This window comes from Geotrypetes seraphini, chromosome 3 (genome assembly GCF_902459505.1).
Source record: "Geotrypetes seraphini chromosome 3, aGeoSer1.1, whole genome shotgun sequence".
In the NCBI taxonomy this organism is placed as follows: Eukaryota; Metazoa; Chordata; class Amphibia; order Gymnophiona; family Dermophiidae; genus Geotrypetes; species Geotrypetes seraphini.
In genome coordinates, this window is record NC_047086.1 from 329043639 (window position 1) to 329059485 (window position 15847).

General features: G+C 43.7%; 1 protein-coding gene across 5 annotated transcripts in view; it reads right to left on the minus strand.

The window, feature by feature from the left end:
• The window catches only part of PPP4R3B (protein phosphatase 4 regulatory subunit 3B), a 234886-nt gene that overhangs the window by 83681 nt on the left and 135358 nt on the right, over nt 1-15847 (minus strand). For 4 of the 5 annotated variants that reach the window (XM_033937914.1, XM_033937913.1, XM_033937916.1 and 1 more), the window contains 2 exons: nt 9596-9698; nt 1008-1049 (listed from right to left, as the gene is read on the minus strand). In XM_033937914.1, the coding sequence (XP_033793805.1) occupies nt 1008-1049; nt 9596-9698 (145 nt within the window). The remainder of the gene's footprint in view (nt 1-1007; nt 1050-9595; nt 9699-15847) is intronic. The other variant, XM_033937915.1, reaches the window with a different exon arrangement.

Here is a 15847-nt window from a genome sequence, read left to right on the forward strand (position 1 = left end):
TGCACGTATTTAAAAATGACCTAGGCCTTCACAGTGCCGCTGAACGACCATAGCTAAATGGGACGTTTCAGGAGGAATGTTGAGGGTGGGATTTAGGCGGGACGTGGGCAGGCTTAGACTTAGTCATACTGCATGTATAACCGAAAGTGATACAGCACAGCATAGACGGAACTTGGACGTTGTGACTTAGACCATTTAAAACATGGTCTAAGTCACAAAAACCCACCTAAAGTCACCAGATAAGCACTGCAGACACAAACTACAGACCCACACACACTACCCCAGTGATCACCGACACCCCCCCATAAAAATATTAATAACAACTTGAAAATTGTGCCTCCAGAACATCATCACCTGGCAGCCTGGCATAGGAAAGCCTAGTCGTGCTGCACAGAGGCGTCTTAAGTCATCTTGGGGGTGGGTTAGGGACCAATGGAGAGGAGGACCCATGCTCTTAAGCCCCTGTAATCACTGCACTCCCCTATGCACCCCCAAAATCCTTTTGTACTGGCATATAAGTGGCTCCTGCAGCCATAAGAGCTATTGGGTGATAGATAAGTGGATCTCAGGGATTCTGGAGGTGGTTTGGAGGTCTCACCATGACCTATAAGGGAGCTGTAGTGAGATGAGATGGCACCCTTTTTGTGAAGTTCACAGCAGTGCATGTAAGGTACCCCACTATTTAGGTGCCATGTCTGGGTGTTCAGTCCATCACTTTGCAGACCCCTCCCATGTCCAACAGGGCTTGTTCTAAGCGTTTTTGACTTGGATGAAAAGTTGGATGAAAATGTGGTATAAAGATAGACAATTTAGTAGCTTGGACGATCAGATCGGCAGGACGTATACTTAGACGATTTTCGAAACGGAAAATAATTTGGACGTATTTTTTGAAAATGTGACCTAAGCTGTTTTTTTTTACTTTGGACGACTTGGACGAAAACGGACTTAGACGTTCCTTTCGATTATGCCCCTCTTAGTGTATCTATATGCAAAGAGCTAGCACTTACCTGGGCAAACTGTGTTAGACTTGTTGGATTCAACTACTGCATCTGATAAGTATAAACCAATAGAGAGTTTAGCTTTTGTAAAGTTATAATAATTTATACTGGTTGACTGAAAAGACATTGTGCAACCATAATGTAATAAGCAGTCAAATTCTTGGTGGAAATTGCTTATATAAAAATTAGCATTTACAGTGGATCATCAGTGATAATTCTGGCATACCATTTTACTTTTTGTTAATAATCCAAAATAAATTGATAAAATGGTCCTTAGTACTTATAACAATAGTACTTACATTAGTGTATGGTAGGTGCACAGGGACTTTTTGATCACCCTGCATATCTTTAAGGTGAAATCTGAATTGTGAATGCATTATTAGCTTATATAATATTCTCTAAAAAGAGGGAGCATTGTGAATATATGAATCAATGATTATTTTGACTACCAGTTATCAATTATATGAATCAATGATTATTTTGACTACCAGTTATCAATTATATTGCTGTCTGAAAGTAAAAGTGTTGCATATGATATGAAACAGAGAAAATAAGAAGTGAACTTTAATATGCTTATTATAAATCACTAATATGGGATGTCACAAGATGCTATGAATGGGTGAGGATGTGTTCCTGATCGGCTCCGGGGCCCTGCTCTTTTAAACAGAGTATATTAGCTTACTTAATTTAACAGCTGATTTTTGGACTCTCACAGTGTGTGGGAACTAATGGACAGATATATTACTCGCTCCCAGGAGTTCGCAAGTATGAAATCAGTGCGTAAAGACCATGATCGTACTAAACCTGGGGATTCCAAAATGGCGGACACACCGGGCACCACGGTCTCCCAATTCACGGTCACGGCACTTGATGAAATAAAAATAGCAGTGGCACAAGTGCTAGGGCCGCAAATAGAGAGCGTGGCATCGCAGATGACCCGCCTAGAACAGCTATTGACGGAGACGGTGGCCCAGACTACTGATCTTGAGCATCGGGTGTCCACGGCGAAGACACAGTTAATTCGCATGAGCTGGATATTGCTGCCTTAAAAGAAACGGTGTGGCTTCAGTCAGACAAACTTGAGGACCTAGAAAATAGGTCTCGCAGAGGTAATCTCCACTTTTTGAACATTCCGGAGATAATTCCAGATGCACTTTTGCTGACCGAGTTGGAAGGTTGGTTGGAGCTGGAATTCCTAGACACCTCCTCTCTTGGCCCAGCTTGCTTGGAGCGTGCTCATCACATTGGAGTGTGCCCTACCAGAGACTCGAAGCCTTGAGTAGTGATAGTTAAATTTCTTAGCTACCGGCATAAGATGGACATCCTTTGTCAATATCGAGCTAAGAGAGAGTCATTGAATTTCAGGGCGCCACTGTGCGTATCAGCCAGAATTACTCCACTAAAAGCCTTTTACCCCCTCTGTATAAAGTTGGTGGATTATAGGGCACACTTTTTGTTTGTATACCCAGCACTACTGAAAATACAACATGATGGCACTTGGCACTCCTTTACCATGGCCTCGGAGGCAGCGGATCACATCAATGTGATTTTTGGACAGTCCATGGACCCTCCGTGAATGTTGCCTGGCCACAGGGAATCCTGGGCCTCATACTAGGGTTGTCTGTGTTCTGAATATCTAATTGTCAATTGTTACTGTAAGCTGATGCTCCAGAGTTGCATTTTTTCTTGTTTTGGTATTTGGAAGGGTAGAGTTCCGTAAGGTGTCTTTTACGGGCCTGGTGCATATTCCTGTTAGGGATATGCCACAAGGGTATGTTTGGGGAAGGGATATTGGTTGGGAACAACATTTTTGTTTGTTATTCTGGGGTCTGCTCTTGGATGGATCGTACTTGTTCAGATGTATGATAAGGTTGTTGACTCTTGGGCTAATTCATGCAGGCGATTGTTGGTAAGCACTGGGGTGGGGCTGGGCACCCAGGTGCGGGGTTTGTGTTTCTTACACTGTAATTGTATTAATGTTTAGTGCCCCTGGGTGACCGACCGCTCCGTGATGTTTCTGGTATAACATCCCCGGTTAAATGTACAAAAATTTTGAGACAGCTGAAGCATCACCAAGCTGATCTCACCTGCTTACAGGAAACAAAATTAACAGAGGAAGAACATAAAAAATTGCAGAGAGGTTGGGTGGGCACAATATTCTATGCTTCCTCCCCGGGAAAGAAGGCAGGAATTAGTTTATTGGTCCACAAGGGCCTGAAATGTGTTTTTCAAATCCAACATCAAGATCCCCAGGCCAGATGCTTGCTACTTCATATCTCCTTACAGGGCAAAGATTTTCGGTTATTGATAGCCTATGGTCCTAACACTTACTCACAGGACTATTTTAACACATTGGTTTCTCTGGGTCTTCGGGACACTTCACTGCCATTTACCATAGTGGGAGACCTCAACCAAGTGTTAGATGCTATGCTTGATAGATCTAGTCCAATAGCTACTTCTTCTGGAACTATCACTAAAGGTATCCCCTTTTGTGTAAATCCCTTGGACTGGTGGACCCATAGAGGCTACTCCATCCTTTTGAACGGGATTACACCCACCAATCTCATGTCCATAGGACTTTTACCTGACTGGATTACCTTTTAATTTCTGACTCTATTTTCAAAGGGCACTGATGCTCATATAGGCCTCCTTGAGGTCTTGGACTATTGTCTTATTTGGTTGGATCTGTCCTGGGGGATTTCTCCTTTAGGGTCTTCTCAGTGGCACTTCCCCTCGTATCAGCAGGATGATCCAGATTTTTTGGATTACCTTCGAAGGAGATGAGATGTTTTTCTACTCACGAATGGACAACATCAATAGAGTTCTGGTCTTTTCTGGGAGACCGCTAAAGCAGTCATCATGAGGGGACAGTATAGCCTACATTGCGGCCCGCCGTAAATGAATTTTGAGTGGTATACTCCGTTTGGAAAAGCAATATACGACCTTGAAAGCTCGTTACCTTCGGAACTCATCTCCCGCATTGCATGAAGAATTACACTCGGTGCAGGTTGAACTTAACACATTATTACATGACCGTACCAAAAAAAAAAAATTACTTTTACCGGAAATATAAATTTCATCGCTATGGGAATAAAATGGGCAGAATGTTGGCTTCACTGACTAAAAACTGGTAGGATGATCGCTATATTTCATAGATTAAATATGCTCCCGTTCCTATTATACAAGGCCTACAGACATAGCTGACGCCTTCTACCGACACTTTTCAAACTTCTATGCCAGTCCGAGCCCTTACTGCGGTCCAGATATTCTGGATTATTTGGAGGATGTAAGTATGCAAAAATTCTCAGATTTACAACAAATAGCGAATCGACCATTACAAGGCACAGAGATTCAAAAGGCAATAAAACATTTATGCTCCTGTATGGCCCCAGGCCCAGACAGGTTTTCCACCAAATTTTAAAAAATGTTATCCTTGCAGGTATGTAAGCCTCTTATGGGTTATTATGTTAGTGCTCTGGTGAATGGTGAATTTCCAACTTATGCGAACAAAGCTACAATTACCTTAATTCTAAAGCCCGATAAACCCAGAGATGAGATCGAGTCTTACTGTCCTATTTCTTTAATAAATGTGAACCTGAAGATCTTGACTCACCTGCTTGCTAACCATTTAACCCCTCTTACCGCATATAATATCTCCAGAACAAGTAGGCTTCGTGCAAGGCAGGCACTCGGTACTAAATGTTAGGCGGGCTCTGTTGGCTATGGCTAGAGCTCAACCCACTCAGATACCGGGCATTTTAGTGGGCCTGGACACTGCTAAAGCTTTCGATTAAGTTCATTGGCATTATCTTTTTCAAGGGTTAGACTTTGTAGGCATCGGAGGGTGGTTCATGACCTCTTTGAGGGCATTATATTCAGCCCCAACGGCTACAGTCCTGATGAATGGGATCCAACTAGATCATTTACGGTAGTCAGAGGGACATGTCAGGGCTGCCCGTTGTCCCCTTTGCTCTTCCTTGTGTATTTAGAGCCCTTTCTGCGTATCATTCAGAGGGATGAAGAGTTGTCCAGGCTACCAGAGGAATCTTCACAATTACGGGTGTTGGCCTTTGCTGACAATCTGCTGCTCATGTTGGCGCAACCCCAGAGATTGTTGACTCGAGCTCTAGAATTACTAGTTGACTTCAATATATTTTCAGGATTAACACTGAATAGGCAAAACTCCATGGTGCTTCCCCTATAAATGGAGGTTAGGGACAACTGGACGGGGTCCTTCCCCTTGGGCTGGGCTCCATCTTCCTTAAGATATTTAAGCATTACATTGCCTCAGGATCTGACCCAACTTACACACTTAATGTGCTTCCGCTGCTCATGAAAACAAGACAGAAGGTGCGGACTTGGAAATCATACCCACTGATTCTTCTTGGTAAAATAGCACTGTACAATATGATGGTGATACCTCAGTGGCTTTACCTTCTCCAGACACTGGCATTGTTAAAACAGTGCTGTCATTTGACATTACTAAACAGATCTCTGACAGGGTACTTGGGGGGGGGGGGGCAAACATCCTAGGATTTCTTTATATACACTAACACTTCCTACAGATCAAGGAGGTCTGGGGTTATTACATTTGGGAAGACTTAATATAGCCTGTCAACTTAGACATGTGAATGATTAGTTCTGTAGGACAGATCATTTTTCAGCAACAGAAGCAAAATGTCATGCATACTTACCTTATCATTTTAGTTACTTACTCCATGCTAAACGCTTGCCTGAGCATGCTCATTCTTATGGGGATAGGTACTTGTTTCCAGCGTGCAAAACTTGGAAACGTTTATGTGCACAGTTGACTATTAGGCCAGATGTGACCCCGTGTTTGCCCATTGGGGGAAATGGGGACTTTATCCCTGGGATGAGTCAAGGGACATTCCATATGTGGCCTATGAAGGGTTTGTTATATTTATCCCAGGTGTTAAAGTCTGATGGAACTCTGCAACCTTTTCAGATGCTGAAAGAGTCCTTTCATTTGGAGAATAAGGACTGGTATTCATATAGATAATTGCAGCATTATGTCCACTCTCTACCCAGAGTAGCTTTGTTGGAAAACATTCAGGAGAAGTTGTCTGAATCCCGTTGTTTGACTGCACAAGTACCGATACCACTACGTTTTCATCACCATTTCCTGAAGGAGCTGGCCGGTGATTTGGATTACGAGGCACTGGCAACTAATTGGTCTCTTGATCTCAACATACAGATTTCCGCAGACCTGATTAAGCGGAGTGTCACGCTCAGTGCACAACTATTGATCTCAGCAGTGGAAAGAGAATGCTATTATAAGTTTTTGGTTCGGGCTTACTTTGCACCTAACAGAGCTTATAGGGCGCATATCAGTGCCACAGACTGTTGTCCAAAATGTGCGGCTTCCCGAGCCATTTTAGGCCATATGTTTTGGTCTTATCCTGGCAATCGGGCCTATTGGAGACGTCTCTGTTCCCAGATAAAATCTACCCACGGACAAGTTCCTTTTTACTCTGAAACTCTTGCTGGTACCAGCTCGACTGGGCGCTGCTGCTTTTGTTCAGAAGGCTATTTTTATGGGTCTCAAAACTATCCTTCAATGCTAGCTGTCCCCACATAATCACATGATGGTGCATTGGCGTACTCAGATGATTCAATTAGCCGGGTTTGAGCGCCAAGCTCTCTCTGATATGGACTCTAAACCTGGTACATTATTTCTTCGATGCTGGTTGCCCTTCTGTTCTACTCTTAACTCCAACTACCAGAAGCAGACTTGAATTGACACGCTCATCATGGTTGAGGACTAATTGAGTAGCTGTTCCCAAGGGGAGTGGGGGGATGGGAGGGGGGTTTGTCTCTCTTGTATTTTTGCTTTTCTATGTTACTGTTTATTGTACTTGTTAGTTACTCTGAAAACTTAATAAAAAGATTTAAACATAAATCACTAATATATCAACATTTTAATTTTTTCTACTTGAGATATGACCTTTCAGGAGCTAAGAAGGTTTGGCATTTAAGACAATCTTACAACAGTGTACTGAAATGTACCATATGTCTGTCTCTCTTCATGCAAAAATTATATACAAATTACTTTTGCTTCCAGGTGACAATATATAGAATAAAAATGTCTTAATATTAAATCTAATCTTTGAATCTACCTTTGCCTGTGCAAACAGCTTTTGGAAGTCCGAAGCAATAGGATAAAGCAGAAAATGGGAAAATGTTTAATGCTAAAAGTTAATGCCAAAGATGGATGCAGGGCAAAAAGTGAAGAAGAGGAGAAAAATAGTCAATGGATAAGATGGCCCTGGAACACAGTTAAGAGCACAGACAGACGGAAGTGCAACCAGAGACTGGGAAAGGATGATTAGAAAAATAAAATCACTAGACAACAAATGTAGGAAAAATGACTTTATTTGCAATTTAGTGATAGAAATGTGTCAGTTTTGAGAATTTATATTTGCTGTCTATCTTTTGCACTATATTTGTCTATTTTTCTGTAGCTCTAAATGAAGTGGCATTGCATATTTTAAAGTAATCTGCCTTGACTTCTTTGAAAAAACAGGACAAATGATAATTAACATATTTCCTGCATATAGTGTGCTTTGTGTAGTTTAATTTTGTGGTTATCATTATGTACTGTTAATAAAATTATATTGTGGGCTCCTTTTACTAAGGTGCATTAGGGCCTTAATGGGCGGAATATTGCACACTAAATTGCCGCGCACGCTAGACCTTAACGTCTGCATTGAGCTGGTGTTATTTTAGAAGCGTACCATGCGGTAATTTCGTGCATGCGCTAAAAATGCTAGCGCACCTTAGTAAAAGGAGCTCTGTGTGTTTATAAAAAAATGAATGGAATAAATTGCAGTATAATTAGTACTATTATTATGGGGGTGGGTCTGGGATTGGGCTAGGGTGGGTTTGTTAGACTTACGGGGGTACTCATTTAATTATTAAAAACATTTTCTTTCCCATTTTCCCCAAAGAGCTCAGAACGGGTTACAGGCTAAACATACTTGGCTTGAAGAAGTTGAGAAACACCGCTCTATAAAATCATCATCACGACAAACAAAAATACAGCTATAACCAGAGGATATCTGATCTCTCCTGATGCTGCTCTCTAATCTCCTTCCTGATTCACAGTTTTAACAGTGCTTTACAATATTCTATTATAGAATTATGTACAAGTAAAATTGTGCCCAAAAGGTAATGCAACAGTTCTCTCATACTACACTTCTCCCTCCGTATTCGCTGTGATAGAGGATTAACAGAACCGCAAATACTGAAAAACCGTGAATAACTTTATGTGTTATTTGTCGTTTTCTATTAAAAACCATCGTGAATATGGTGAAACCGCAAATAACATGGTGGGAGACCTGTTTCTGAAGGAGAGGCAAAACACGGTGAACAAAGTTCTGGGAATCAGCGATTTTCTCTGTAAACGTTTGGAATCAGCAATTTCTCTATGCAAGTTGATGTAATTTTGGGGGGAGGAGCCAGCAAGCTAAAAAACGTGAATAATCGAAACCGCGAATGCTGAAACCGCAAATACGGAGGGAGAAGTGTACAACTTTCAATAGTATGGGGGAAGATCACTAATTCTTCCAGTAAGAAAAATTACCGTATTTTTTGCTCCATAAGACACACCCTATATTTAGAGGAGGAAAGCAAGAAAAAAAAAACCCCCCAAAAAAAACCCCCCACACATTCTGAACCAAATTCTCCCTGCCAGGCTCTGCACCCAATCCCACATTCCTTGCCAAGCTCTGCACCCTGTCCCCCCTCTGGTGGTCTAGTGGTAGGCCGGGACAGGGCAGGCAAGCCTAGTGGCTAGCAGGCAGGTAGGGACAGGGTAGACAGGCCTAGTAGCTGGCAGGCTGGTAGGTAGGGACAGGGCACACAGACAGGCAGGGAGGCCTGGTCTCTCCCTCCTCCCTCATTTTTAATTCGGCAGGGTGGGTAGGCAGGCCCCGGCCCCTCTCTCCCCTCTTTTTATTTCGGCAGGGCAGCTCCCAGCCTCCCTCTCCCCCCATTACCTTTTTTAAAATTCTGGCGTCCTCTCTCGCTGGACGCGGCTGCCTGCCTGGTCACCACGAGTACTGATGGCTGATGCGGGTACCTCCAAAGTCCTCTTCTTTTCCCTTGCAGCAGAGCAGCGCACAAGGCTGCAGCCTTGTGCACTGCTCTTCTGCAAGGGAAGAGGATTTGGAGGCAGCTGCATCAGCTGTCAGTGCTCGCGGGAACCGGCGGAGACCAGGCAGGCAGCCACGTCCAGTGAGGGAGGGCGCCAGAATTTTAAAAAGGTAATGGGGGGGAGGAAGGAGGTTGGGAATTTGCTCCATAAGACACACCCTTATTTCCATCCCCTTTTTGGGGGTGGGAAAAGTGCGTCTTATGGAGCGAAAAATACGGTAACTAGGATAAGGAAGAAGATATGGAGCCTAAAATTATTTGTTATCTGAATAGAAGCCTCAGTAAATATCTAGCACTGCACATAAACTTGGTAATTTTAGCACATCTTAATGTTAAGTGAGTAATTAGCAACCAGATAGCTTGCATCTAAAAATACATAAGGAATCTAATTGTAAGAAATATCAGTTGAACAGTGATCTTACCTGTTTCAAGTTTATCTTCTGAAGTATTGGCCAAAAGTGGTGCAGTGAGGACATGCATGCAATGATTATAGAAGAAATTAAGAAATTCGCTTTTTTCAGTTTTCTGAAAAATATAGAATTTTAAGTTCAACAGTTGTTAAGCAACATAATAATAATTTGTTTCTAATAAAAAGCAAAATATAGCATAGCAGCTGCCCACTAAGTACCAACATTTAAAGGGAATTGAGCATTTAGTTGAATACATTCCTTACTGGAGACTATACTTTGAACTAAATTTGAAAATTCTGAAATAAAGAAAAGCAAACTATTTATTTGTGCAGCATAGGTAACTTTATTCATTAACAAATACAACTGAAATCAGCCACACAAGTGGCAACATCATTTGACAGTGCCAGTTCAGACCAGCTATCCCAGAGCTCAGAACTAGATTAAAATTCTGAATGATCATGGCCCTTTCCCACAAGCAGGATTACCCTCGGTCTCCTCAGTTTTGTTTTTATCCACTCGAACATAGAAATAATGCTCTTCCAATTTTTTCACTAAAATAGTATTTTCTTCTCTTGTTTTCAGGCGCTTTTTGATATTTTCCTTTAGTTTATGTGTGTGAAGAATGGAAAGTTCGAGAAGCAGAAAAGTTCAAGAAGACATTCCTGTCCTGGGCCCCCCAGAGAAGGATAGAGGTGTGGATTGGGGGTAGGTTAGACAGGCAGCAGATTTGCACCAATAGTGCCGGTACACAAACAGAGCTGGAGGTGTGTTTTATAGGACAAAGAAACTTTCTGTATAAACTCCCCATGCTTGGGCAGAGTGATCAGAGATGCGCGCCATACTTACAGAAATATGGTGGCACTCTGTATGATTTCACTCCATTGTATATCTAGACTGATTTTAATTCCGATATGCTTATGCTGCTATAACTTTTTATTCTAACAATAAAAGTTTACAGTCGACTCCACCTAAGTGCACATCAGTTAAGCGCACGCTTCGGTTATCCGCAGCCTACTACCATGGTCCCGTTTTTTTGGGTTTTTTTTTAAGTCAATGGACATAAATTCCAGTTAATTGCAATTCTGATAAGCACACAATCCGCTTATGTGCACTGATGTTTTAGGTCCCACTTCTATTCGTTCACGTTACTTTCATTCTGGTTAAAAGCAATCACGTCCTCACACTGATGGGCCAAGTGTTTCGGATCAGCAGTCTAGGCCTGGCCAGATGTTTGAACTTTCAAAACTGCACCATGGCGAAAAACAAGACGCTGAGTTTGGTACAGAAAGATGGGTCATGGATAAGGTGACCATACATCCCGTATTGAACGGGACAGTCCCGTTGTTGGATCCCCTGTCCCGTTGTCCCCACACACAGCTTCGGGATGCCAAAATGTCACGTTTTCAGGGACAGCATCCCGAAGCTGTGCGCGGGGACAACGGGACAGGCGATCGCTTCCTGTCCCTCCCTACTGCACCAAAAAAAAAAAAAAATGCAAGCCTCCCTCCAGGCCCGATTTAAACTTCCCCCGGTCCACCGCCGCTGCTCCTCTGCTTACTTCCCTGCTGCTAATCGCGCCCAGAAGCCTTCTTCCCAACGTCAATTCTGACGTCAGAGAGGACGTTCCAGGCCAGCCATTCGCTGCCTGGCTGGCCCGGAACGTCCTCTCCGACATCAGAATTGAGGGAGGCTTTTTTTTCCGTGGTAGGGAGGGAAGGAGGGAGGCAGGCAAGCTGGCTGGCTTTGGCGCGGCAGAGAGGTAGGCAGGTAGGCTGGCTTTGGGGGAGGCAGGCCGGCAGGCTAGCTCTGGGGGAGGCAAGCAGGCAGGCTGGCTTTGGGGGGAGGCAAGCAGGCTCTGGGGGAGGTAGGCTGGTTCTGGGGGAGGTAGGCAGGCAGATAATTCTGGGGGAGGTAGGCACTAAAGCCATAGGAAGGAAAGAGGGAGGGAATAGAAAGGGAGAATTGTTGAGCCTGAGTGCAGAAAGAAATGAAAGAAAGGATGCATAGTCAGAAGGAAACGCAACCAGAGACTCATGAAATCACCAGACAGCAAAGGTGATTTCAATTTAGTGATCAAAATGTGTCAGTTTTGAGAATTTATATCTGTTGTCTATATTTTGCACTATATTTGTCTATTTTCTATAGTTACTGAGGTGACATCTTTGAAAACCCCCCAAATATAAATGATAATTAACATTTTCTCTGCATATAGAGTGCTTTGTGTTTTTTTTTAATTTTATGGTTACCATTATGAAATAATAAGATATTGTGTGTACATGAAAAATGAATGGAAGAAATTGGGGGCGGGACTGAATATTAATAGATGTCCCGTTTTGATGAAAAAAATAAATGGTCACATTAGTTATGGAAGTGTTGCCATCAGTCATTGGTAGATATGAACCATACAACATTTTCAACGACGATGAAACGGGCCTGTACTGGCGTGCCATCCTTGATGGAACATTGGCTTTCAAACGCAGCAAAACTGATGGCTTCAAGGTGCCAAAGGAACAATTGACATTGCTGCTCAGTTGCAATATGGACGGTAGTAAAAAGCTCGAGCCACTGGTGATTGGGAGGAATCGAAATCCTCAGTGCTTCAAAAACATTAAATGCCTGCCTGTTGAATATGAAAGCAACAAAAACGCATAGATGACGGCAACACTGTGGATTGAATGGTTGCAGAAGCTTGACAAACTGATGAGAAGGCATAGGAGACACATTGTAATGCTGTGTGATAACTGTGCAGCACACAGCAATAACGTACGACTAACCAACATCAAACTCGTGTTTCTGCCACGAAACACAACCTTTTTGATTCAAGCGATGGACCAGGGGATAATTGCCAACTTCAAACATCATTACAGGCCGCTTGTCCTAAGATATGTGATGGCAGTGATTGATGCAAGCACGGAATCCAGCCCCCAGAGCTGCTGGACTCGCAAGAAAAATGATGGTGCTCGACTCGCTTCACATGGTACGGGAGGCGTGGAGTCCAGTCTCATCAACGATTTCAAATTGCTATCAACGGGCGAGCTTCATTCACGCATCTGATGAGAGAACTAAAGCTGACACTTCATCCACTGAACTCCCAGTTGGACTCTCGCCACAAGAGTTTGAGCTGTATGTTGTCGTTGACAATGATGTGCCCACATCATCTGACAGCACTAATTCCGATATCTGTATAGTCATAAAGGACACTGCAGACAACCAAAAGTCTGATGATGACGAGGATACTGCTGTGGGCATCACGACTAATGAAACATTTGCAGAGATTGTTTCCTTCTTGGACGCACTGAAGTCCATACAACCGCTGCGTTGTTATCTGCAGATAAATGGATGTAATGACTATGGCCAGTTTTACAGCATCAGTAGTCAGATACACAGCCTGAATCGTGCAATCTGCGTGCAGAAAACAATGACTGATTATTTCAGTAGAATGTTGGTTTAGAAAAAGGTTTACAGTATATTTATTGCATTAGACGGAATAGTGCTGTTTCTAAAACTGAACCATGTAGAATTGTTTTAGGTGGTTTTTATTGCTGAATAAAAGTTTTATTGCATTTGACTACAGCGTACTGTGATTTTTCATGGCTATAAAAAATGGTACTCTGATTAAGCGCACACTTCGTTTAAGTGCACATGGCGGTTCAGTCCAGAGGCCTTGCACTAAAGCGGAGTCGACTGCATTTGATTTGGAATATAAAATATCAGTCCGTGGTTAATGCCTTTAGGAAGGATCTCCACTGAGGTAGAATAAGCAGCCTATCTGGAAAAAGATTCCAGATAGTAGTGAGACGTGAACATGTGAACTGAGGACCAAGTAGTTGCTTTGCAGATTTCATCTATGGGAGCAAAACGTAAGAAAGCAACTGAAGCTGCCATAGTTCGGACCTCATGTGCTGTTACACGACCCCCGAGCTGCAGCCCAGCCCAAGAATAGCAGAAGGCAAAACAGGCCATCAACCATGTGGAAATAGTTCTCTTGGTTACAGGCCAGCCCGACCTGTTATGATCAAAGGAGATGAACAGTTGAGGAGATGTTCTATGTGGCTTAGTCCATTGTAAGTAGTAAGCAGTAAGCCCAGGTTCGTTTACAGTCTAAAGCAGCAGTCTCAAACTCGCGGCCACCCAGTACTATTCTGGCCGGCTCCCTTGCTGAAGTTATTCTTCAGTTCAAAGCCGCGGGCAGTGGTGGCGGCTCCTCCTGCATCCGGGCTTGTGTCAGAAGCTTCTCTGAAGGCTGGCTCCCTTGCCGAAGTTATTTTTCAGTTCAAAGCCGTGGCAGTGGCTCCTCTCACGAGCCACAACTGCGTCGGAAGCCTCTCTGACGTCACAACGTTAGAGAGAAGGCTTCCGATGCAGGCGCGGATCGTGCAAGGAGCCGCCACCACCCGCGGCTTTGAACTGAAAGATGACTTCAGCAAGAAAGCCGGCAGAAACGAGGAAGAGAAATGCTGCTGCCCTGCTGCACAGGGAAGGGTGGGAGGGAAATGCTGCTGCTGCACAGGGAAGGGGGGAGGGAAGGGGAAAGAGAAATTCTGCTGCTGCACCCAATTGGGGAGAGAGAGAGAAGGAGGGAGAAGAAAGACAAGGGAGAAGAGAGGAATGAGAGATGCCAAGTCCATGGGAGGAGATATAAGACCATGGAGGGGGAGGGAGAAATGCCAGGGGTGAGGGAAAGAGACAGATGCCAGACCAGGTGAAATGAATGAAGGAGGGAGGGAGGAAGAGAAAGGAAGGAGAGAGATGTCAGACCATGGAAATAGGGAGGGAAGGAGAGAAAGATTGGAAGGGAAGACATGGAAAAGCAGATTTTGAGAAGAAAGCAGAAAAATTGAATGTTAATGCCAAAGATGGATGCAAGTCTGTTTCCTTAGAGAAGTCAGGGAATGTGGATTCAATACAGGAGAAGTCAGAAAAGCATTTAGGATTAATGTGAAAAAGACTGACTTCAATGAAGTTACTGTCTCCAGAGAGTGATCAAATTTTATATAATACGCTCAGAGATATGAAATAGAGAATGACATGGGGAAAAAATCTGTCCCCGTCACTGCCCTGGCCCACCATCCCCTTTACCGCCCCGTCACAACCATTCCCTTCACCTCACCGTCACTGTCACTGCCATCCCATTCACTGTCCCGTCCCCGTCGCATCCATACAAACCTCAGTACTGCAATAATTAGCTTATTCCTTCCTTATAAATCAAAGTTCTGGCTGCTGAACTGGAGAAAGAGCTGTTCAGCTGGCAGGGCTTTGTTTATACATTTTTATCAACACAATTAATATACCACTTAATCCTAAAGCAAAAATATATATATATATAATTTTTTTTTCTACTTTTGTTGTCTGGTTTCCGCTTTCCTCATCTTCTCATTCAATTCCTTCCATCCACTGTCTATCTTCTCTCTGCACCTTCCATTTGCTCTGTTACTGTGCCTCTCCCTTCACTCCTCTCCCTCAATTGGTCTGGCACCCATCTTCTTCCCTCCACTCCCCCAAAGATTGGCATCTCTGTCTTCTTCCCTTCTAGCGTCTTCTCCCCACTCTCTCTTCCCCATTTCCCTTCAGCGTCTTCTCCCCACACTCTCTTCTCCATTTCCCTTCAACATCTTCTCCCACTCTCTCTTCCCGATTTCCCAGCGTCTTCGCCTCACTTTCTCCACCCCACCTTCCCCAGGTCCCGGCTTCAGCGTCTGTTTCCAAGTACCTATCTTATTTATTTTTATTTATTGTATCTTTTAATGCATCATTTTTGTAAACCGCTTAGAAACCTCACGGTTATTAGCGGTATATAAGAATTAAATTAAAATTAAAATTTTACTCCACCCCACCTTTCTTCCCTTTCTCCCTCCCTGCCCCTTACCTTCGCTGCAGGCAATTTCTAAATATGTTTCCTACCAGAAGCCGGAGCGTTGAAATCGTGTGTGGCTGCAGGAAAGATAGTCTCTGATGCAACTTCCGGTTACATCAGAGACGACCTTTATGGCAGCCACATGTGATTTCAATGCTCCGGCTGCTGGCAAAGTAGCACTTTTAGAGAAATTCCCTGCCGCAAAGGTAAGGCCGGGGGGGAGGGGGAGATGTGATCGTGCTCAGGCGGCAATCAGGATGGAGGGAGATGCTTTAGCGGTGGCGTCAATCGGGCGGCGGCTATCAGTATGGAGGGAGCGCGATCGGTGATCGCACACGTTCCCTACCTTCACTCTCCACGCTCAACAGGGCGGCGAATGGTCTTCTCCCCGTACCTACGGCGACCACTTC